Here is a 26,317-nt window from a genome sequence, read left to right on the forward strand (position 1 = left end):
ACCCGTCGTCTTCACTCACCAACCGACGTTACCGCGAGTCGCGATGTTTTGACGTTTCGGATGGGCGTGGCTGGTCCGCCGCTGGAGCTCGCGTGAAGGCGACGTAGTTCCCCGTCGGCCGCTCCGTTGCGCTGTAGGCGGACGTAGTTTGTAGTTCTGCCGCTAGATGCCGGGACTGCGCTCGTTGTCTCGAAGTTGCGTCGTTCGTCGTGTGAAATCACCTCGTGGATCGAAGCTCTTTGGCGCGACTGCTACGTGGCTCTGCGTGACGTCACTCCCTAACTGCGTCGCCACCATACGTTATCGTCAGCATACCAGTTTATGGGTCCACACGAATCTGTCCGATTTTCGCCGTTCAAAAAGCAATTTCGGTCAACATATCACCACAAAACACCTTTCTAACAACTTTTGTGACGAAATCTTAGCTCGTTTTGCTATTTTAATGTTCACACGTGTCTCTCTTTAGCGTCCACTTTTCGCAGTTTTTCGCGTGGATTTTCGCATTTGCACTTTGCAATACCGTTTAATACGGCCAGAAAAACAGTTTAGTCACAATCTTGCGATATTATTACTTCGTATTGTTCAAAAATTGCACTGTTCCTTATCGCGATTTTAACGTTCATGCACTGTTCCGATTCCACATTAAAAATTTTGTTTTCTCGTCCTAAAATTGCACTTGTTCTTTTCACGATAAGCCAATTGTGTAGTAACACTATTCGTCCGAAAATTGCAGTTGTCCTTTCACGGCTCGCCAACTGTGTAACATTTCGGATCCGAAGATTGCACTAGTCCTGGTCACGGTAAGCCAAGGTGTAACACGTCCTTTTATTCTTTTAGTTATCCGCTCATTCGCGGACCTAAGTAGCAGCCCAAATTTAGATAATTGATTAATGTGACCGTGTACCTAATGGGCTAGCAATCGGATTGGACTGCTCAGGAGGTGTTACATTCCGTATTGTCCTCATAAATATGGTAATAAGCATGGTTTGGTGGTAATGAGGACAGTAAACACAGTTTCACAGACAAGATCTATATTCTCAGCAAGCACAAAATAAGGAGACAGCCACTGCCTTCGTCAATACACTGTTAATGACGGCTAATCTCATCACAGGTCTCTTTAGTTATTGTTAATCGTCACACGCAATATCCAATCACTGTAATCCAATTAATGCCGGCGCGGTAGACGCGGAAGTGTAACAGCGGCACTCAATCTCACTGAAATCACTTTATAATAAAACTTTCTCACTTTTCCGCATAATATTGATACAAAGGGGTTAAACCACGGCGTTGGCCACTCCCTTTGCCGGTAATTTGTATTAATTTCTGCTGGCTTTTGCACAGCTATGCCCGCCTCGCGGGAAACTAACACACCCTTACTTCATCACATCTCTACTCTCACTGCCTAACTTCGCACTGCTCTCCGCCCAGTTATTCCCGCCTCGCGGGAATCTACCCAAGCCGTCCACTCGGCACTCCGGGGAATCCCCTCTAGCTCGCGCGTCCTGCACACACTACTCGATATTTGCCCTGTCGACCTGTGTGAGCGCAAATTTTAATAGTAAGGGCCTGCGGACCCCTTACAACCTCTTGTTCGCATTGTGTTAAGACCCGTGGCTCTGCCCTTCATTCGATCCCTGTGAAACTTTACATTTCAGTAGGATAATGCACGACCGCATGTTGCAGGTCCTGTACGGGCCTTTCTGGATACAGAAAATGTTCGACTGCTGCCCTGGCTAGCACATTCTCCAGATCTCTCACCAATTGAAAAAGTCTGGTCAATGGTGGCTGAGCAACTGGCTCGTCACAATACGCCAGTCACTACTCTTGATGAACTGTGGTATCGTGTTGAAGCTGCATGGGCAGCTGTACCTGTACACGTCATCCAAGCTCTGGTTGACTCAATGCCCAGGCGTATCAAGGCCGTTATTACGGCCAGAGGTGGTTGATCTGGATACTGATTTCTCAGGATCTATGCACCCCAATTGCGTGGAAATGTAATCACATGTCAGTTCTAGTATAATATATTTGTCCAAAGAATACCGATTTATCATCTACATTTCTTCTTCGTGTAGCAATTTTAATGGCCAGTAGAGTAAGTGTGTACCCCAAACCAAGAAAAATTAATCAACATTCTTAAATCCGTACATGAACATAATGTAGCAGGATGCTATGTTTGTGTCAGAGTTTCATAAATTTCAGAATCTGTGTTCCTTAACAGCTAGAAGAAGCTGATTAGCTTGAGTAAGAAGTAATACTTATTGTTTTTCTTGGTAGTCGTGAGACATTGTGGGAATGTCTGCTATGTAATGGTTCCCGGGTTCGATTCCCGGCGGGGTCAGGGATTTTCTCTGCCTCGTGATGGCTGGGTGTTGTATGCTGTCCTTAGGTTCGTTAGGTTTAAGTAGTTCTAAGTTCTAGGGGATTTATGACCATAGATGTTAAGTCCCATAGTGCTCAGAGCCATTTGAACCCTTTTTGCTATGTAATGATTTGTCATCAAAAGGCAGTTGAAGCTATCACTTCGTGTCATGTTAGATGGGGGATGGGGGATGGGACCGGAGGGGGGAAGGGGGGGGAGAGCGGGGTGAGGCAAAATTTGATAAACCAAAGAAGCAGCATGTGTCACTATGTCCTTTGCTATGGTGAATGACCTGGGGCGCTGTCGTGGAGCAAAGACACGCCCTTGAACAGCTTCCCTAGACGCATCGTCTTCATAGCCTATTGTTACCTCGTCAGGAGCTTTCGGTAGTTCAGGTGTGTGTAAGTCTTTGCTCCTTTCGGGCGTAATCTGTTAGCACCACACAATGGCAGACCCAGAAACATTCAGTATTCCCATGCTTGACGATGGTTGAGTCTTCGTCTCTTTCGGCGATGATACTCCACATGTTTGCAATGCTTGCTTTGTCTCAGGGTCATAGTGGTGCATGCAGCACTCTACTATCGTGATGATGTGGGTAGATTGACCTGCCGCAGCTGCAATCTTTCTGCTGATGCCTGCGTTCTGCGGGCTTTCAATGGGTATGAGCAGTCGCGGAACCCAGCGGACTGCTATCTTTGTCGTATTCAAAACTTCGTGCAAAACGTTGAAAACTGATCAATGACTGTTTTCCATTTTCTTGCCGTCGCCTTCATTGTGATACGCCAGTCTTTGGGCTCCATGACCAGATCTTCTTTTGCCATTCCCGTTTCTGCATAAGACAGGTGGCCTGCCTTGCCTTCATATCACTCTGACTTGTTTGTCCACACTCGAAGGACTGTACATTGTTGCTGTACACACACAACTCAGCACGAGTTTTGTAACGTTGTTTCCCTTCAGAAAGAACTATCGTATGATACTTCATTTTATCAGGTAGCTGCCCGATTTCTTTTTGGTTCTTCTAGCGGCGGTTTAACAGGACTGCAGACATGAACCTGCAAACAAACAAAAATTAATTACGTAATCTTACTTTTCGGAGGTCATGATCCAAATTTTATGATGCATTCCCTCAGAGAGACGCTCGGCTCTAAACCGATCTCGGTGATCACTATGATGAAAATCTGCAATACAGTGATATTCCTAGCAGTAATGTACGGTTCAGAAACATGGAGCATGACTAAGCGAGAAAAGGAAAAGCTATTTATATTTGAAAGAAAAATAATGAGGAAGATATGGGGACCAGTTTTAGATAACGGAGAATGGAGGAGGAGGAAAAACGAGGAAATCTACCTTCTGATGCGACAACCAACTGCCCTACAGAAGATAAAGAGCAAAAGAATACAATGGGTGGGCCATGTGGCCCGTATGCCAGATGGAAAACAGGCGAAGATGACACTAGAGGGGAAACCAAACACCAAACGCCCCATTGGACGACCAAGGCAGCGCTGGATGGACGACCTGGCGGAGAACCTAGCAGCCCTGGGTATTAGACACCTGGAGGAACCGGGCACAAAACAGGAAGGAATGGAGGCAGTTTGTGGAAACAGCACGTGCCCTGCAGGGCCTGTGAACCGTGGATATCTATCTACCTATCTACGCTCTCCTCAGATTTTCCTAGTGGGTCCTAATGTTTTCACGTTATCATGGAACGAAGGAAACCAACTTCTATCGCTTCGTTCCGCTTTTCTCAGTTCATTTCCGTTTTATATTACAAGCAGTGCAAGTCTGTCTACAATTGAGACCGTTGGTGCCAACGCAGGAAACTGGTAACTACGTATTTTCCTCCAGATTGCGACGTGGCATTTCTTCAGTGGTGATATAATTTTGTTCATTGTTGTACACAGTACAGTTGGTATTTCTCGGCGACGTGTAAGGTGTTCCCCGCTTTCTACCAGCATGTGTAAGGCACAGTTCTCACTGAGGTCATACGGTATGCGATTCCACAGGTTGCAATAAAAATCGCACGATGCATCAGTTATCTGCGCCACACTGTTATTCCTACAGGCCAGGAGCGATGCGACAAGCAATCGGACCAGCTGGTGGTCAAAGTCTTGCGTTTGGTGTGCCGCCACCAGCCACGTCGCGGACAACTTCCAAAAATGTCACATATTTACTCGACACTCGGAAGAGCTATGGTTCTTCCAGCGTTAAAAATAATTTCGATACGTTAGTTACATTTGCTACACAGCACTGTATGATCCAAAATGCACCAGGCGTAAACTGACCAGCGACTATATTTTTCACTGTCATCTTTTCAAACAATGCGCTGCGACTTATTTAATTTCGAAGTATCTCAATAATTATGGCCAAAATAGAAAAATAAAACATTTCATTATCAAGCTGTGATACCAGACTATAAGATGCAAAAAAATTATTTTTTAACGAATAATTTCCGCAAAATCGAATGAGAATGAGTGTGTAGTGTAGAACACGCACGAATCCCAAAATAGTTGTTTTAATTTTTTTTGCAAGAAGAGAAAATATTTTACTAACAAGGGAACCTCCCCATCGCACCCCCCTCAGATTTAGTTATAAGTTGCCACAGTGGATAGACCTTGAAAACCTGAACACAGATCAATCGAGAAAACAGGAAGAAGTTGTGTGGAACTATGAAAAAATAAGCAAAATATACAAACTGAGTAGTCCATGCGCAAGATAGGCAACATCAAGGACCGACAGAACACAGGAGCGCTGTGGTCCCGTGGTTAGCGTGAGCAGCTGCGGAACAAGAGGTTCTTGGTTCAAGTATTCCTTCGAGGAAAAAATTTAATTTTTTATTTTCAGTCAATTATCAAAGTTCAGGCACTAACACATAATCAACTTCGCTCTCCAAAATTCCAGGACATGTTCAGATTTGCTTGGACATATGCAGGATTTGACGGTATACACACGGAAAAATTTGAAAACGTAAAAAACATATGTTTTGACAGAGCACAGCGAAAAGTGTGGGAGTGTGAGACTTTTGGATTCATTTGTTGCAGTTTATGTGACAAACTCTTATGTTTTCATCACTTTTTTGGGAGTAATTATCACATCCACAAGAAAACCTAAATCGGGCAACGTAGAAGAATCTTTTTACCCATTCGCCAAGTGTACAAGTTAGGTGGGTCGACAACATATTCCTGTCATGTGACGCACATGCCGTCACCAGTGTAGTATAGAGTATATCAGACGTGTTTTCCTGTGGAGGAATCGGTTGACCTATGACCTTGCGATCAAAAATTTTCGGTTCCCATTGGAGAGGCACGTCCTTTCGTCTACTAATCGCACGGTTTTGCGGTGCGGCCGCAAAACACAGACACTAAACTTATTACAGTGAACAGAGACGTCAATGAACGAATGGATAGATCATAACTTTGCTAAAATAAAGAAAAATTTTTCGCTTGAGGCGAGACTTCAACCGGGGACCTTTCGCTCCGCAGCTGCTCACGCTAACCACGGGACCACGGCGCTCCTTACTTTGGAATGTCCATGATGTTGCATATCTTCGCGTGGACTACTGAGTTTGTATATTTTGCTTATTTTTTTATAGTTCGACAGAACTTCTTCCTGTTTTCTCGATTGATCTGTGTTCGGTTTTTCAAGGCCTATCCACTGTGCCAACTTATAACTAAATCTGAGGGGGGTGCGATGGGAAGGTTCCCTTGTAAGAAGGTACTTCATCTACATAAAACAATTTTTTTGAGATACATCAGATGATTTGAAATTCCGCTCTCCTTGTATCAAACAACACAGTTGTGTGGAGCAACCAGCACACCATGTTGCGCCGAGTGATACAGTAGAGAACTGCATCGGTGTTGTGTAACTGTCGTCCCCGCTTCAACTGCCTTTCTACACGCTCCATCAGTACAGACTGTTTCTGTATCATACTGCGAGTCACATCGCATATTGCATTGCATGTTGTATCACCTCAATGAGAACCGCACCCAAGAATGTCCCATCCCCTCTTTGCTTCCACCGAGCGAGGTGGTGCAGTGGTTAGCATATTGGACTCACATTTGTGAAGACGACGGTTCAAACCCGCGTCCGGCCATCCTGATATAGCTTTTCTGTGATTTCCGTAAATCGCTTCAGGCAAATGCCGGGATGGTTCCATTGGTCTCTCTTTCTGCACCAGAGAACTACAGTATCGTGAGAGAAAATATGTAAAGGTGAGAGAAACTCGATCATATGCCGTATGTGCGTCATTACTGTACAAATTAGGATGGAGAGCAATTGGTCGACTGGTTTAGGTAAAAACCAGCTCGTTCAACTCAACGCACTAAGGAAACCATCAGGAACGATTTGTACACAGTACCGTTAAGAACCGTTAGATCTGATGGAGGGGCCTCGCCTTGAGCCTTCATTTGTAGAGGCAATCCCCAAACACAACCGCAACATGAGGCGTAGTAAATAGACCTCAGAAAACCGAAAAGGTCGTTGCTCCTCCTCCTCAACATCGTCATTAAAACAGAGTTTTCTTATGATCGAGGGCTTGATGGCTTCGTAGTTTAATCCAAATGAACCCACAACTACCATCACTTAGGTAAAACCCGGGCAGAGATAATCGGGAGGTTAAATGTTAGCGCTTGCATTGTTTAACTAAAGTTACAACAATTTCTGACCAAAGTTTCGACGTCCCGAAGGTTCATCTGGGGCAGTTAGTCGCTACACTGTATACCAACAACCAATCTATGTTACTGCGCAGCTCAGAAAACGAATAGGAAAGCAAATCTAAGCAAACTAAAATCTGCCCTCAACTAACTTACCCAGGCAGTCATAGAGAGGACCTACAGTTTAACGTGGAGTCCGAACCACGGAGTACTTTCTGGGATATTTCTTGATAACAAATGATTGTCAGAGATGAAGGAAGCGATGACAGAAAAAATGAAGCGTACGAACCTTTAGCGGTGTAGTCTTACGCTTACCCTTTGAGCCACCAAGACACTTTCATTGTTTATTTATTTTTTTCTTAATGGTCTCCTGCCTCCCTTTTTAGCCTAATTTGCCCTCGCCGTTATTTGCTTCCTTCGACGTTGTCACATGGCTAAAATAACTCTCTTTTCTTCAAGTTTTTTCTTCTGTTAGCAGGGGTAATGGGATGTTATAGATAAGCCAGTTAAGGCTTATTCAAGAAACACACTACAATAAAGCCCAAACTAACCTCACTTCATAGAAATTCAAAGTCTGTTGAAGACTAGGAGTTCTTGAAAATCAGATACTTCTTGAAAAAGTGATAAACTAGAAAACTTTTATCACTAGCACTGTATGCAGTAGCTGCTATAGAAGGCTCCATGTGTGCATGACGCTGCCGTATGTATATCATAGATTGATGGAGAATCATTCCCTTATGTGTGGTTTACAATTTACCTTGCGAAATAACTGTAGTCATGTTTCGATTAGGTAATAGACTGGTACCCATTATCTTCAATCAAGCTTTAGTATACATCTTTCGATGTGGAAGCGACTGTGTGTGGGCTAGTATATCCTTAAATTGGAGTTCAGTTTTCTATACCCTTCCAAGAGTAATGGTGAGCTTTTAAGATAGGTTTATTTTTGTGGTTTTCGTCGATTTCTGGAATGCAGTGATTTCGAGCTAAGTGTCTATGGTGATCCAAGGACGTGACAGTCCACAGGTTGCTTCCCACTAAGACAGCCAGTGTGGAGGTGGCAGAGCACTATTATGGGCTATATTCAGGTGGCAAACCACTCATACAGCCTGTCTAGAAGTGGTAGGCCACTCACACAGCCTATATGAAGATGGTAGGCCACCCAGACAGCTATGTGTGGAAGTGGTAAACCATTCGTACAGGCTGAATAGAAGTAGTAAACCACTCAGGCAGCCTGCCTGGTGGTGATGGCACATAGCTTGCGTGAAGATGGTAGACTTCTCAGGCAGCCACGTGTGGAGGTGGTAGATCATTCATACAGGCTGTGTGGAAGTGGTGAACCACTCAGAGAGTTTGTCTAGAAGTGGTAGATCTCTCATGCAGCCTATGTGGTGGACTATTCATGCAGCCTATGTGGAGGTGATAGAGCACCCAGACAGCCTTTATGGAGGTGGTAGCTCACTTAGCCTGTAAGGAAGTGGTAAATCAGAGAGACAACTGTCATAGTGGTAGACCGCTCAACCTGTGTGAATGTGGTAGATCACCTAGGTGGTCACATGTGGAGGTAATAGACCACTCTGACAGCTGTGTTTGGAGGTGATAGACCACACAGCCTATCTGGAGCTAGCGGACACTCAGGCAGCCTGTGTGGAGGTGGTAAATCATTCAGCCATTTGTGGAGGTCATAGACCACTGAGACAGTGGAGTTGGTGAACTGCTCGTCCATGTGTAAAGGTGGTAGGCGACTCAGAGTGGAGGTGGTAGTCCACTCGGCCTGTGTAGGAGTGGTAGCCTAGCGGACACTCAGGCAGCCTGTGTGGAGGTGGTAAATCATTCAGCCATTTGTGGAGGTCATAGACCACTGAGACAGTGGAGTTGGTGAACTGCTCGTCCATGTGTAAAGGTGGTAGGCGACTCAGAGTGGAGGTGGTAGTCCACTCGGCCTGTGTAGGAGTGGTAGCCTAGCGGACACTCAGGCAGCCTGTGTGGAGGTGGTAAATCATTCAGCCATTTGTGGAGGTCATAGGCCACTGAGACAGTGGAGTTGGTGAACTGCTCGTCCATGTGTAAAGGTGGTAGGCGACTCAGAGTGGAGGTGGTAGTCCACTCGGCCTGTGTAGGAGTGGTAGCCATTCAGACAGCTGGTGTCCCACAGGTGGTGGCGATGGCGGCTGCAGCGAGGGCGAGGGCGGCATGTCGCCGCGCATACCGCGCAAGTTCATCTCCAACTGGCGGCACGCTTGCGACCGCACCAGGGACCGCACCAAGGAGCTGCTGCGCCGCTGGCGGACCATGCCCGACGGAACGGGCGGCGCGCCGGGCCACTGCGAGGACGACGGGTTCACCGAGGGCGACGTGGACGCCGAGGGCTGCGCGCGCCGCCCCAAGGACCACGGCTGGACCGTGCACGTCTGGGGTGAGCTGAGCGCCACGTCACGCACTCTCCTCACACGTCTCTGCACCTAGTGCACGCCTGCTGAACGACACTAGTGACGAATCAGTTGTAGCGGGCAGGGTGTTTCAGGGGGAACACAGTAAGGGGTGAGCTGGGATAGTAAGCACCATTCTAAATCGAGGCATCTAAACATATGTTCCAGTTGAATAAGGGCATCATGGGATCACCAAAAAGCCAGATTTGATTTCTCTGCAGAGAACATACTTCAGAGTAGTCTCCGTCTGGGATTAATCTATCAGCGGAATATTTTACCCAAAAGGTAGACCTCAATTTTATTGGGAAATTGTCCATTGCTGTCAACCGTCTGGAGTACTAGCAAATCAAGTCCTTTTTGGCTAATGATACAAGAGTAGATTAAAGAATCATCCAGGCTGTTGCCGTTGTAACTACTGATAAGGCAGTTGCCCCTCTTTAGGAAGCATATGTTAGTCTGGCCTCTCAACGTATAACGCTCTATTCCACATCCGCTTTGGTTGCTCATATGGTGCATCTCTCTGTATCGTCAAGGTAAGCTTCTAGCCACTGGTTAGTAGTGGGTGCAGGTACGGGTTTCAGATTCACTGCCACTGGCTGACTCGGTGTGTGTGAGATTATTTACTTTTATCTGGCCTCAGTGGCGATGCTTGCGTGCCTCAGTGAGATAATCGTACAGTAAGCGTAACGATGTCGGAGCGATATCTGTGGAGATGTCATACTAATAAATGCATGCCCAAAAACCTTTCCAGTAGTTGTAGGGGCAAAAGTCTGGATGATTGATTGTTATGGCCTTGTAATATTTAGCAATATGGCCTTGGCTATGTTGGTAATGCGATGGCTGAAATCAAAGGGAAACTACAGCCGTTATATTTCCCAAAGACATACAGCTCTTCAGTTTGGTTTAATGAAGATGGCATCGTCTAGTAGAAAATATTCCAGAGGTAAAGTAGTCCCTCATTCAGATATCTGGGAGGCGACTATTCAAGAGCATGTAAACGTCAGAAAAACTAATCTGCTATTCTACAGATTGACGCTTGGAATGTTAGATTCATTAACCGTGTGTAAAAATAAATATTGATAGGTTGAAATTTAATGTAGTCTTATGATGTATTGCGAGACGAATAACATACTTCCTGCTGAGGTGAATACGAAATTATCAACAGAAAATCAAATTGGGAAGAACACAGAAGTAGCACTAACAATTAATAAGGTAGAAAAGTGGGTAACCTACTATGAACAGCACAATGAACGAATTCTCGTAGCCATAAAAGATACAGAGTCACGACCCACCACATTTGTAATACCAGCTACATCCTCAGATTATGAAGAGGTTGGAAAATGTATGAAGAGACAAAATAAACAACTGAATAAGTGAAGGATGAGTGGGAACTGGAATTCGGTATTGGTAAAAGGAAGACAGAGAAAAACAGGAGAATATGGAATGGCGGTAATTGAGTGCGAGGTGTAGCCTCCTGGTATAGTTTCGCACAGAGCACCATTTAATCACTGCTAATATTTAATTTAAGAAGTATGAAAGGAGATTGTATACCAGGAAGAGAATGAAGGCAATGGAAAGTTTCAGCTAGATTGTCCACTGAGAGACTAGAAGTTTTGAGAAATACTGGATGTGAGGTCGTCGGCTGCTGAAGCCTGTGGGGTGCACTTATCTTCGTACGGCCCTGGTAAAAAAGGCAAATGGTGCCTGACACCCCCCTTCTCCCACATTCAAATCGGCAACGATATGGCTCACAATAGTGCCCGCAGAGGCAACGTCACGCCCGCTCGTCTAACATCTGCGGTTATCCCATGCGGCGGAAACATTGTCTCTGCGATTTATGCGAGACATTTTTAACCTCCGACCTTCTTTTGTAATATGTGATAAGCTACGGCCCACACGTCTTGTAGCTTTTATCGCACTGCCTCACAATCAGAACTTCAATAAATTCGAGACGTTCCACCAGGTTCACTATACCACAGCATCTAGTCCCAACATTTGCGCGTCATACACGTTACAACTTCAAATAGCCATTCACTTTATTGCGGTAAGACAGAAATTTAGAAACCGTATTTAAAGCTCTAAACAATTCCACAAACAGATGCGTGTTCCAAACAAATTTTCTTAGTTGCGAAATGCAGGATAAAATCCAAAGAACTGCAGAAATGTAAAGTACGACGGAGACAGGATCTGGACAGTTTGACACAACCAGAAGTTGTTGAGAGTTTCAAAGGAAGAATTAGGCAACGACAGTCTATAATCCACACATATTATAAAATGGATATGAGTGTGTGTGTGTGTGTGTGTGTTCCACAACTCCTCCTCAACCACCTGAACGATTTCAACCAAATTTGCTACACATACTCTTTATTGTTAGGTAACAATCGCTGTAGGATTAACAACCATCTACCTAACATATTTCAGGAGATATGACGTCATAAGCAATGAGATGCGCGGAAAAAGTGCCTCATCATACTTGACGTTTAAATGTATTACTTCTGTGCCACTAACTATATTCGCAATAAATTTCGCAGACAATACCCATATACGTCCCTAAACTCACCTACCATTGTATATCATGGTAACACACTTAGTCCAGGAGATGTGGCTTCATAAATACTGAGGCGCGTGAGAAACTGTCGCATTGTGCGTGACGTTAAAATTTATTACTTCCTTTCTATTAAGTCTATTCTCAACTTATTTTGCAGACTGTGTCCACATAAGCCGCTAAATATACCTACAAAATTGTACCACGTCATGAACGAATGACGTCATAAACACTGAGAAGCGTGAAAAATTGGTGCATCGTGCTTGACATTTAAATTCATTACTCTTCTGGTACTTACTGTATTCGCAGCATACTTTGCTGACAGTATCCGCATGTGCTGCTTAATGTACCTAAACAAATACATCATTATACGACACTTAGTTCAAGAGATGTTGCGTCATAAACACTGAGATGCGTGAAAAATTGCCGTATCATGCATGAAGTTTTAATACATTTATTCTTTACTATTAAGACACTTATACACTCGATTCAAATTAAGGTAATCCCTGACACCTGGCGCCGTCGGAGGTTCGAGTCCTCCCTCGGGCGTGTGTGTGTATTGTCGTTAGCGTAAGTTAGTTTAAGTTAGATTAGGTAGTGTGTAAGCCTAGAGGCTGATGAACTCAGCAGTTTGGTCCCATAGGCACTTACCACAAATTTCGAAATTCACCGACGCCTGACAGGGCTCCTGACACCTTCAACTGCGAAGTACAAAAAGCTGTAGGCGAAAACAGCAGCTGTCTACAAAGGTATGAAGAGACGTTGCCATAAAGACGTTTACAAAATCGCGCTGTGGACACGCGAAGCAGATGGCGTCCAGCACACAGAAACTGTCCGGGATGATGTTCCTTAATTTGGGTACTGTACCTATACATTCGTACATTATGCATATTTCTTTGTACGACTGTTTCATAATTTGAAAGATATACGCTCTGCTTCAAGACTGCTTGTGCCGCAGTCATATGTTATTCGACACTTTCTTTGAGTTGACAAGGCTGTACGCCTGGTTGGCTAGGAAGGAGTTGAAGTGTGTGATGTCTGAAGATAGGTGTAATCCCGAAACGCGTAACATGTTCTAAAGAACGAGTCAATTGAATATCTCATGACTTTCGTCGTTGATCCATTAACTCAGTTTTCTTATTACAGAGGGTAGCTAAACCTCTGACCGAACACGCTGAGTTACCGTGCCGGCTCCATCTGAGCCACCGAGGGCACAGAGGATAGCGCGACTGCAGGGTCTATCTCGCGCACGCCTCCCGCGAGACCCACATTCTCACCTTGTATGTCCACACACTACATTCGTAGTGTCCCACCCCAACACACTCATTACTCGTGGAAGACATTCTTACCGAGTCTCGTAAGAGTTCGGGGAATATGTGTGCATCCGCACAGAAGAAGAAGGTCATGGCCGGTATTGCCAGAACTATATACTTATATGGATATGGTGTCTGTTCTTTCGGACATGTCCGAAAGAACAGACACCATATCCATATAAGCGATAGAGAGAAGGCTGTGAGAAGAAGTCAGCCAAACGTACGCTGACCGACCCCTCTCCAGGACAACAACGCGACAGCAGCAGCACCTACGTGAAGAGAACGTAAGCGCCACGGCCGACTGGTTGCAGCCCAGTGGAAGAACATCTTCAAGACTAGGCACTTGTATAGCAGCGACTTAGGATAGCTTATACTGAAGAGCATTGCTTATCTTGTATGTCACCCTTTGTTTGCGACACATCTGAGTAATGAACAAAGTTAAGCATCATGATGGTCGCATCCGTGTTTGGAGACATCGCAGTGAACGCACATTGGAAGCCTGTATTCGTCATCGCCATACTGGCGTATCACCCGGCGTGATGGTATGGGGTGCACGTCTCGGTTACCTCTTGTTCGCATTCACGGCACTTTGAACAGTGGACGTTACATTTCAGATGTGCCACGACCCGTGGTTCTACTCTTCATTCGATCCCTGCGAAACCCTACATTTCAGCAGGATAATGCACGACCGCATGTTGCAGGTCCTGTACGGGTCTTTCTGGGTACAGAAAAAGTTCGACTACTGTCCTGGCCAGCACATTCTCCAGATCTCTCACCAGTTGAAAACGTCTGGTCAATGGTGGCCGAGCAACTGGCTCGTCACAATAGGCCAGTCACTACTCTTGACGAACTGTGGTATCGTGTTGAAGCTGCATGGTCAGCTGTACCTGTACAGGCCATCCAAGCTCTGTTTGACTCAATGCCCAGGTGTATCAAGGCCGTTATTACGGCCAGTGGTGGTTGTTCTGGGTACTGATTTCTCAGGATCTATGCACCCAAATTGCGTGAAAATGTAATCACATGTCAGTTCTAGTATAATATACTTGTGTAATGAATACCCGTTTATCATCTGCATTTCTTCTTGGTGTAGCAATTTTAATGACCAGCCGTGCATTATCCTGCTGAAATGTAGGGTTTCGCAGGGATCGAATGAAGGGTAGAGCCACGGGTCGTAACACATCTGAAATGTAACGTCCACTGTTCAAAATGCCGTCAATGCTAACAAGAAGTGACCGAGACGTGTAACCAATGGCACCCCATACCATCGCGCCGGATGATACGCCAGTATGGCGATGACGAATACACGCTTCCAAAGTGCGTTCACTGCGATGTCGACAAACACGGATGCGACTCTCGTGATGCTGTAAACAGAACCTGGATTCATCCGAAAAAATGACGTTTTGCCTTCCGTGCACCCACGTCGTCTAGTACACCATCGCAGGCGCTCCTGTCTGTGATGCAGCGTCAAGGGTAACCGCAGCCATGGTCTCCGAGCTGATAGTCCATGCTGTTGCAAACGTCGTCGAACTCTTCGTGCAGATGTTTGTTGTCTTGCAAACGCCCCGTACTGTTGACTCAGGGATCGAGACGTGGCTGCACTATACGTTACAGCCATGCGGATAAGATGCCTGTCATCTCGACTGCTAGTGATACGAGGCCGTTGGGATCCAGCACGGCGTTCCATATTACCCTCCTGAACCCACCGATTCCATATTCTGCTAACAGTCATTGGATCTCGACCAACGCGAGCAGCAATGTCGCGATACGATAAACCGCAATCGCGATAGGCTACAATCCGACCTTTATCAAAGTCGGAAACGTGATGGTACGCATGTCTCCTTACACGAGGCATCACAACAACGTTGACCAGGCAACGCCGGTCAATTGCTGTTTGTGAATGAGAAAGCAGTTGGAAACTTTCCTCATGTCAGCACGTTGTATGTGTCGCCACCGGCGCCAACCTTGTGTGAATGCTGTGAAAAGCTAATCATTTGCATATCACAGCATCTTCTTCCTGTCTGTTAAATTTGTCGTCTGTAGCACGTCATCTTCGTGGTGCAGCAATTTTATTGGCCAGTAGTGTAAAATGATTTTTAAATTTGAATTTTATGCGCCCATTCCACAGAGCGTCCCAAATTAGTCTAGCGCGTTATTAGCTTTGTGGATATGTATTGAGAGGAGCGGTAAAACACGAGGAATAATCAGTACCCCAGTGGCGAGAGACCAGCGCATCTGCATAGCGGTAGCAGCAGCGCGGGTGAGGGCAGTGCTATCGCTGCTGGGGTACTGATTATTCTTCGTGTTTTACCGCTCCTCTCAATACATATCCACAAAGCTGATAACGCGCTAGACTAATTTGACCCGCTCTGTCGAATGGGTGTGTAAAATTCGAATTTAAATATCATTCTGTTCGTAATGGGAAACAAGCCGACATTTTCCGTCAACGCTGGACGTCCTATGAAAGACGTGATAAACAGTATTTGTTTGGGCTGACTCCAAGGTATACGTTGCAAAAACTAAATTGCAAATATCTACCAGAGACAATGCACTCAACGTCCCACGGGAGAGACACCCGGTATATTCTCTCACTCCTGTTATCGAATAGTTGGTGCCCGTATCGGTGTTATTCATTCCCCCTAGGTATTTAAAAATATATCTAAGCACTTTTAATGATTTCTCAAAGAAAAAAATTTGAACTTATATTTAAAACTGTTTTTATTGTTTGTAACTGCCTTTAATACAAATAAAGGAGACTGAATACATTTCAACTACTTAATTATATCCTTTTTGTGTAGGTATAATATTGAGTTGTGAATACTGGAAATATTTTTTATTGCTAACGTATAAATGAATGTTCCTGTTGTTGTCAAATGTGGCCAATTGATAAGGACGGGCTTCATAAGGGACAGCATTCGAAGCGTTTGTTAGTATGACAAGTTACTTAAAAACTGTGATTACGTAGGCTTTCCCGGCGTAATAAATCTTGAAAGTCTCTTCGGGTTTGCTGCCGGATCCTAAAATCAAATTGACTCGATATTTCGGCGATGCAACTGTTCGCCATCTTCAGGAAAATGCTGCTTATGCTGATGAGTCCCTCTGAGAACCGACGCCAGGTTACAAATCGACGTCCTATATAGGCCACCGTTCAGTACACGGCGCATGCGCCGCCCATCACAGTTTCTGCCTTCCAAAACAGGGAGGTGGCGCCGCCTTTAGTGCTGGCACCGATATAACGCAATCAAGGCCGCACCAAAGAACGTTCAGCTTTGATGCGAGATAATACAGGATTCCACGTCTTGCTAAGAGGAAACCCATTGTCCCTGTTGATTAAATTATCAGCCAACCTAATTTCAATCGCCTCTTTATACACACTATTCCAAAAACCGGAAATGTTGGCAATTACAACAGTTTCCTCAAAATTCATTTTGTGTCCCTCATTCAGGCAGTGTTCTGCTACGGCCGATTTTTCCGGCTGTTGTAGCCTCGTGTGACGGCGATGTTCCACACACCTGTCATTCACTGTGCGAGTAGAACGGCCAACGTAAGCTTTCCCACATTGACACGGGATTTTGTACACCCCGGGTTTCCTAAGTCCCAAATCATCCTTCATAGAGCCGAGCAGAGCCCTAATCTTAGAGGGTGGACGGAACACACTCTTAACGTTAAAACTCCTTAAAATTCGTCCAATCTTAAACGATGAGCCTCCAGCATAAGGAAGAAAGGCCACAGATCTATGTTCCTCTTCGAACACCTCCAGAGACGGTCCAAATTCCATAGCCCGACGAATCTGTTTCTCGGTGTATCCATTTTCCTTAAAAACAGTCATCAAATGCTCAAGTTCTTGGGTTAAGCTGTCTGCGTCGGAAATGGCATATGCTCTCCGTACCAAAGTCCTAAGGACGCCACTACGTTGGTGTGGTGGATGACAACTCTTAGGGTGCAGATACCAATCCGTGTGTGTCGGCTTTCGGTGAACACTGTGTCCCAAAGTTCCATCTGGTTTTTTATAAACCATTACGTCTAAAAATGGAAGCATCCCATCATTTTCAACCTACATAGTAAATTTGATACGGGGATGAAGACAGTTGAAGTGATCCAAAAATCTGTTAAGAGCATCACGTCCATGCGGCCCGACGAAGAAGGTATCGTCCACGTATCTCCAGAAGCACGTTGGTTGCAAAGCTGAAGTACTCAGTGCCATGTCCTCGAAGTCCTCCATAAACAAATTGGCGACTATGGGTGACAAAGGAGTACCCATAGCCACTCCGTCATTCTGCTCAAATATGACGGACGGACGGCTGTGATACAATACGCCATTCTCCAGGGCTGCATCAGCGCGTCAGGGATTCCATGCGACGGTGGATGGATGCATGTATCCTCGCTAACGGAGGACATGTTGAACATTTCCTGTAACAAAGTGTTTGCAGTCACGCAGGTACGTTCTGTTGCTGTGTGTTTCCATTCCATGATTAATGTGATTTGAAGAGAAGTAATAAAATGAGCTCTACACATGTCCACATAACGTATTTTCTTTCTTTGTGTGTGAGGAATGTTTCCTGAAACTTTGGCCGTACCTTTTTGTAACACCCTGTATAATCCTGTTCAACGCAAAATTCTGGTGCACGAACATCGATCTATAAATGTTACTCCATCCTCTGTCCGGAGTGCGGGACTTCGGTTGGTCGATTTCCAATAACAAAATATCAACAGTCCTTATTTTGATTTTATTTGTTAGGCAACCAGTTTCGACATTGCACTATGCCATCTTCAGGCCTATACAGTAAAGTAAAAAGCCAGAGAGTATTATCTAAATAAATCAAGTGTTACATAATAATTTACATAAGTAAAACAAATCAGTCTTCATTCAAATCTACAAGTGTTCTCTGTGTTGTATGGTTTTAGTCAACGGGACCGATTTCCTGGTGTTCTCGGTACCTTGGATTGTACCCATATAAGAATTCAGTCTGCTGGAGGACATAATGCGGAAAATTTTCGCAATAGGAAATCATACTTTTGCTTTAACTGTCAAACCAATAGTGATCACAATTTGTTAATAAGAGATTTTGTCGCTCGATGGGCGGGCTCTGTGCGCGACACCACCATACACTCCTGGAAATGGAAAAAAGAACACATTGACACCGGTGTGTCAGACCCACCATACTTGTTCCGGACACTGCGAGAGGGCTGTACAAGCAATGATCACACGCACGGCACAGCGGACACACCAGGAACCGCGGTGTTGGCCGTCGAATGGCGCTAGCTGCACAGCATTTGTGCACCGCCGCCGTCAGTGTCAGCCAGTTTGCCGTGGCATACGGAGCTCCATCGCAGTCTTTAACACTGGTAGCATGCCGCGACAGCAGTTGACCGACTTTGAGCGAGGGCGTATAGTGGGCATGCGGGAGGCCGGGTGGACGTACCGCCGAATTGCTCAACACGTGGGGCGTGAGGTCTCCACAGTACATCGATGTTGTCGCCAGTGGTCGGCGGAAGGTGCACGTGCCCGTCGACCTGGGACCGGACCGCAGCGACGCACGGATGCACGCCAAGACCATAGGATCCTACGCAGTGCCGTAGGGGACCGCACCGCCACTTCCCAGCAAATTAGGGACACTGTTGCTCCTGGGGTATCGGCGAGGACCATTCGCAACCGTCTCCATGAAGCTGGGCTACGGTCCCGCACACCGTTAGGCCGTCTTCCGCTCACGCCCCAACATCGTGCAGCCCGCCTCCAGTGGTGTCGCGACAGGCGTGAATGGAGGGACGAATGGAGACGTGTCGTCTTCAGCGATGAGAGTCGCTTCTGCCTTGGTGCCGATGATGGTCGTATGCGTGTTTGGCGCCGTGCAGGTGAGCGCCACAATCAGGACTGCATACGACCGAGGCACACAGGGCCAACACCCGGCATCATGGTGTGGGGAGCGATCTCCTACACTGGCCGTACACCACTGGTGATCGTCGAGGGGACACTGAATAGTGCACGGTACATCCAAACCGTCATCGAACCCATCGTTCTACCATTCCTAGACCGGCAAGGGAACTTGCTGTTCCAACAGGACAATGCACGTCCGCATGTATCCCGTGCCACCCAACGTGCTCTAGAAGGTGTAAGTCAACTACCCTGGCCAGCAAGATCTCCGGATCTGTCCCCCATTGAGCATGTTTGGGACTGGATGAAGCGTCGTCTCACGCGGTCTGCACGTCCAGCACGAACGCTGGTCCAACTGAGGCGCCAGGTGGAAATGGCATGGCAAGCCGTTCCACAGGACTACATCCAGCATCTCTACGATCGTCTCCATGGGAGAATAGCAGCCTGCATTGCTGCGAAAGGTGGATATACACTGTACTAGTGCCGACATTGTGCATGCTCTGTTGCCTGTGTCTATGTGCCTGTGGTTCTGTCAGTGTGATCATGTGATGTATCTGACCCCAGGAATGTGTCAATAAAGTTTCCCCTTCCTGGGACAATGAATTCACGGTGTTCTTATTTCAATTTCCAGGAGTGTATTTCTCGACTGCGCTCGCAGAGCTCAATTTCAAAACGGAGAAATACCACAAGGTCACTTATTGGGAGATAGTGGTTACGCTTGTAGATCGCACTTCTTAACTCCACTTTTAAATCCGCGAAATTTAGCAGAGCATCGATATAACAGGTCTCATATTAAAACTACGAACACCGTTGAGAGAAAATATGGCTTGTGGAAGAGACGATTTCCTGTATTATCTGTAGGAATAAGGTGTAATCCACAGAAAACATTGCCAAAAATTGTGAGTACAGATGTGTTGCATAACATTGTCAGGTATGAGCAACGGAGAACCACCAGAAGATCCAGAAATTACTCGACTTCTGAATCAGTTACGCGATGAGAGAGGCCCCAGCATTGAAGATAACGAACCTGTGCTCCCTGGACAGCAGATGTATCGCGATGACACATTACTAGGAAGAGCAGTTTGCCGTGCTGTAATTAATGAATTAAGTCGTGTGACTAGGGCCTCCCATCGGCTAGACCGTTCGCCGGGTGCAAGTCTTTCGATTTGACGCCACGTCGGCGGCTTGCGCGTTGATGGAAATGAAATGATGATGATTAGGACAACACAACATCCAGTCCCTGAGCGGAGAAAATCTCCGACCCAGCCGCGAATCGAACCCGGCCCTTTAGGATTGACATTCCGTATCACTGTCCACTCAGCTACCGGGGGCGGACAACATTTTCAGTAAGGTAATGTAAGTTCAGAAATTGCTCAGAATAAAAAATTGCGATTATAGTTACGGAATTTCACCGTATTTTAAATTTTTCCGATTATTTCAGCATGTAATCTATTTTTTCTGATATCTAGCGGGGATAAATGTACTCACTGAACTGCATGTACGATGAGAAATTTGAGGTTGTTGGTGCCAGGGATAGGATGTGCTGCCTACAGACAATTACCCAGCTGCTGCTTTTCTGAGAGACTTTTTTAGGGTGGAACTGTTGATAATTCATTATTAAAGATGTATTTCTCGTATCACATCGGTAGCGAAAGCAATGCAGTACTCTGTTATTTATGCACATGTTCAGTTTCTGTGTATGTACTTAAATTTGGGAACGAATGACTCCATTACATTTAGAGAGTGTGTGAGTAAGAGCGAGAAGGACAAAATGCAATGGGACAGTTCTGTAGTATGTTCACTTAAGATCCTAAACATCTCTTAAATTTTCTACTGTAACAACAAAAATGTGAATGTCCAACAGTTTTACAATATTAAAAGAACACATTGTTTATTATGAGAAGCTTTCAGATTTGAGATTATTTTACCGCACTTCTGCTCACTATTAATGCAATCTTATTACCTGGATTAGCTTAAAATTGTGAATATGTACTAAACACAAAGGCACAAAATAAATAATCATTTATGTAATAACACAAAATGTCAATTTGGGATTGTTCATTTGTTAAATTGTTTATGTATTAATCACTACTCTTCGTTTACAATATGATTTGCTTCGAACATAAGCCTGTGTTGCTATAAGGTTGTAGATTTCTAGAAAAATGTTGATGTAGTGACAAACAAACTGTGCAAAGAATTGAACTACGTTGTTAATTCTGGCCAGTCATGCCTGTAGCAGCACTTTACACAATATTATGTACAACAGTGTGGCATCAGAAAAATGGATGAAACTGAAGAAAAATTGGTGTTTACAAATTGCCACCAAAAACAAGTTCACATTGCTACAAAAGGCAATTGAATTTTATGAGCAATGTCTAATATTTTGGGGATCAGTGCAAGAGCTATAATTAGTTAAGGAGTGTGCTACTTGGGAAGATATGAAAGTGGAACTGTAATGCTGTGAGTTGTCTGTAATAAGTGTCATATTTGAAGTTATTAGCGAGGAAAAATCGCTTCCTCACACTGTCATTGACATTGATGCAGTTTTTTCACGTATTCAATGCTCACCTTTGCAGAAGGGATTTCGCCATCATAGCATGGTGCCACTGAAAATTCCATCACTACAAATACAGTTGTGATAGAAGTTTGCCCCATCATAGCAAGGTGTTACTGAAAACCACTCAGCTACAAATTCTGTTGTGATAAAAGTTATGGTCTGACATTATAAACATTAACATGTACACAGTATTTCTAGAAAAGGCACACAATGTCAGAAAAGAGTGCCCCATCATAGTAACATGTTACTGAAAATATTTTGCTACAAATTGTGTTGTGATAAAAACTATAGGTTCCCATTACAAAAATTAACAGGTGCAGAGTATTGCTAAAAAAGCCATACAATGCTATTCTCATTATTGCAGAAAAGAGTGCCTCATCACAGTAATGCATTGCTGAAAATATCTTGCTACACATTCTATTGTGATAAAAGTTGTAGTTTGCCATTATAAAAATTAACAGGTGTAGGGTATTGCTAGAAAAGCCACACAATGCTATTCTCACAATCGCAGAAAAGAGTGCCATCATAATAATGTATTTCTCAAATATGCCTCACTACAAATACTATTGTCATAGAAGTTACAGGTTTCCATTATAAACATTACCAGGTGCAGAGTATTGCTAGAAAAAGAGGCACACACGAAGTTATGGTTTGGAGCACTTTCCTTCATAAATTACATATTAGGATATTTCCGGTATAAATAATGCACAACTTCATTACATTGGGCCTCATGTAGATAGCTGTTACAGCATATATGTTTTGTTTCAGTTCAAAGTTAGAGTAACAAGGATGGCTTATTATTATTACTTTGTTTCGTTAACAGTTTACCTCATTCTAAAGTCATTTAAGTAGAAATGGGCACCTGACATTATGGCTAAAAGCCTTCAATTGACATGTAGCTTACAGTTGCTGGCTTATGTAAACAGAAGAGTTGCTAACCTATGAATTATTTATGAGGTAATCCTGATTTTAAGTGGTTGGGTGAAACTTAGTTCAGTGTCAAATAAGCTGTAAGGAGTTATTAGACAGACAACAATGAGACTAGCATCACTAATGGGACAAACACAGAAAAACAATTTGAATTTAAAAATTTACTGACACAGGGAAAAAATCACATGTTATTGGCATTTATTTTAATTTTTCTCTTAGGGCCAGAATCTTTAAATTTTTAAATCTCAGCTTCTTCTTATGTTCTGCCTTCATCATATGTAACTGGGCCTCTCTTCTCGCACACATTTTCAAATATAGTTCCAGAACCTGATGGCCCTGATTTTGCAGGAATCCTGCGACGATGCGATGTATTATTCGGTGTGCAAATGTTTTCTTTGGGTGGATCAGGAGATTACAGCTGAGTGACATCCACCAGAACATTCTTTGATGTCTCTGTAGTCTGCATTATGTCGGGTGTGTGAGAAGTGCTAGGTTGTGTGCACTCTGCCAACTGAAACAGGTGGTATGTTCTCCCTGCACTGCACTCCATGTTAACAACATCCACATCCACAATCATACTAAACTGTGCATCGGAATCATACGCATTTGTTAATGGTTTCTTTGACGACCATCAATTTCAAGCAGTTCTGCTCGATCATGAATCTTGTTTTTTTTTCGGTTAGCTTCCCCCACCTGTTTTGTAACCTTCAAATTTTTCTTCTGCAACATCTTTTCGAAGCCTTCTTTTCATATTTTCGTAACAGGTTTTCAGCCTGTTACAGGATCTTTTTGTCACACGTGAAATTAAATAAATGTTATAGTTTGCAGAATCATAAATTAATTCTTATATTATTTACATTCATAAGTCCATTTTTCATTCTGAGGCGCTTAATTTACAACTGCAATAAAAATCTAAGATATATATATGGCTTTTGTTTACATTTCAGTTCATTAAAAAAGTGGTATAGGCATATATGAAGAATACGGCACAGGACTAACTGAAAAACCTATGTTCACAATTTTCAACAAGAAAGCTTCCGTTAGTCACATAATATTTTTTTAACAGGGATACAGCATTGTATTTTTAATTTAAAACAAACGAAACCACTCCAACCGTAAATGTAACATAGCCCTGTCAGGTATTTCTGTGGTACGCCAATAACACTTTCAAATTTAAAACTAAAAGCCATTGTGTACCGTATCCTATACTTACGATGAACCCAGAAATGTTATTAATTTATGAGTAATCTTACCAGGAGTAGAATTAAATTGCGCCTCCACATGTGACCACATTGCCTGTTTTTCTTTCAAACTGCAACCGTCAGTTTTCTTATTTTCAAGAACGCATGCGTTTGCTCCCACCAGTTCAAGAAGTACATCTGTCTCGTACTTCGAGAAATCAGGCGTTCTTTTTTTACTCTCCATTATTCTCCAAACGAACAGATCAGTAACAAGTTCCTAGGTACGTATAAACACTTCTGCTTGTCGACGGAAAACACGGCAAAGGGAGAATGTGTAGTCCCTCATCAGCAACTGTCTGTGCAATTTCATGTTTACTAATATCTTTGCATCGCCAGGTTACGTCCCATTGCGATGTGCAGAGCTTACAGCGGTCAAATGCACGGTTGGCTGATGAAGGTTTGCTAAGCGGCGATTAACGTTGGTGCACTGCAGAAACATTTTAAACACGGTTCACTTTTAACCATGATCTCGGGACCTTGGTTATCATGCTTTTTGACCGGGGTTGGTGCACTCGGCCATTAGCTGCTGATGGCTGAAGAACATACTGCAACAAGTTGTATATGGATAACAATGGAAGACTTGGCAGTGCAAACATTCCAATACATAAGGTACCTGACGTCTTAAAAGAAGAAGTCCGAAAAGCTATAGCTAATTAAAAAATAACATAGCACCTGGACCTGACATTATTACTGCCGAAATGAACAAAGCGACTAGATATCTGGGTTTGAAAATCATGCATGAGATGTGTAACAGCATGTGGGTTTGGAAGAAGACTGGACCATGTCAGTAATGATAATTTTTTATAAGAAAGAAAGTACACAGCGTTGTGAGAACTACAGAGCCGTTTCATTGATTTTTCATACCAGCAAGATTCTTCTAAAAGTCATCCCTAAACCTTAAGAATGCATTTTGATAGAGATATACCACCAGATCAATCTGGGTTTGTTCATTATGAAAGAACATGAAACAAAATTCTCAGATAGTTAAAAAATGGAGAGATTCCATACAACTTTAGTTCTTGTTTCTTGGGCTATAGCAATGCTTTTGACAGTGTTCGATGGAGAGATCAGTGGTGTGTGAAATGGGCGTTCCTGAGCACCTTATTACCTTTATTAGAATCCTTTACTCTGATAACAAGGCAATAAACAGACTACATAACAGTATTTCAAGACCTTTTGAACCATTTGTAAGATAAAGACAGGGGTCCAGTCTATCACCTTCTATTTAACATCTATAGAGAATATGTCATTACAAAAAAATCTTTAAAGTTGGATTGGTGGGATTCCAATTGGGGGCCGAAGAATCAATAATTTCAGTTTTGCTGATGACACTACGCTGTGTGTTGAATCGCAAATGGAACGAATGAACTACTCGATAGGGTCAAGACAGAAAGTGAGAAACTTGCGTTGTTAGAAAAAGACCAAGATCATGATAATTGACAGAGTCGAGTCACTACCAGTTACTGACGTTTTGTTGTCAGAATATGAATAAGTTAATCACGTTGTCTAGCTGGACTCAATAGTTGAGAAAGAGGGTGGTTCTGCACAGAATATACGGAGCAGAATTGTTCTGGGTCAGAATACTGCATCGAAACTGACAGTGATTTGGAAAGACCAAGCCCTAACCAGACATAGTAAATCGAAAGTGCTGAAATATCTGGTGTTTGCTGGTTTCCTTTACGGGACGGAAGTGCGGACAACAACTGGAGGGACCGCAAAAGGATCGATGCTTTTGAGGTGTGTACATGTAGGAGGTTGCTGAGGTTACCATGGATGGACAAACGAACCAACAAATCAATCCTTCAGGAACTCAGGGTGAAGAAGACGTTCTCCAGTATTTGTTTCCAGCGAATGCTGCAGTTCTTTAGTCACATAGTTCGACGAAATAGGATAACTTGGAAAAGATGACCATCCAAGGCAAGGCATCTTGCCTTCATTACCTCCATTACTCGCCAAGCGACAGAGGTGGCATCTACGACAATGAAAGATTTTTTGTCGTACCTGGATCCAATCACCGTTAGACAGACATAAACGCCGACTTCGGCATGTGAGCATAAGAAATATAGACATAGGGTTGGGTGGGAATACGTTCTAAAACAATTTTAGATAAGGGTCGCTGTAATGTTTCGGTGATCACGTTATATGAGGATCCGTATTCGGGTACAGAAGTGACACATAATTTCGTATGTCATGATGGCCCGTTGAACTACTTTCCTAACGTATGGGCCTTTTGACCGAGTTTTCTGACTCAGTCATTCTCATCACTGGCAGTAGGAAATGAGTTTAGTGTAATTGAATGAGACATATGAAGCCCTTCCCAGGGTAGTGAGGAGATGCACTCGATTTACGGAGATCCTGTTTTCATGTCTATTTCTTGCCTTCATTACCTCTATTACTCGCCAAGCGAAAGAGGAGACATCTATGACAA

General features: G+C 44.0%; 1 protein-coding gene across 1 annotated transcript in view; it reads left to right on the forward strand.

Annotated features, from left to right (window-relative positions):
* LOC126235450 (uncharacterized) overlaps window positions 1–26,317 on the forward strand; it is a 254,567-nt gene that overhangs the window by 194,653 nt on the left and 33,597 nt on the right. Inside the window, exon 3 of the mRNA XM_049944176.1 lies at window positions 9,161–9,421. Coding sequence (XP_049800133.1) covers window positions 9,161–9,421 — 261 coding nt within the window. The remainder of the gene's footprint in view (window positions 1–9,160; window positions 9,422–26,317) is intronic.

Source organism: Schistocerca nitens, chromosome 1, assembly GCF_023898315.1.
Source record: "Schistocerca nitens isolate TAMUIC-IGC-003100 chromosome 1, iqSchNite1.1, whole genome shotgun sequence".
Lineage (NCBI taxonomy): Eukaryota > Metazoa > Arthropoda > Insecta > Orthoptera > Acrididae > Schistocerca > Schistocerca nitens.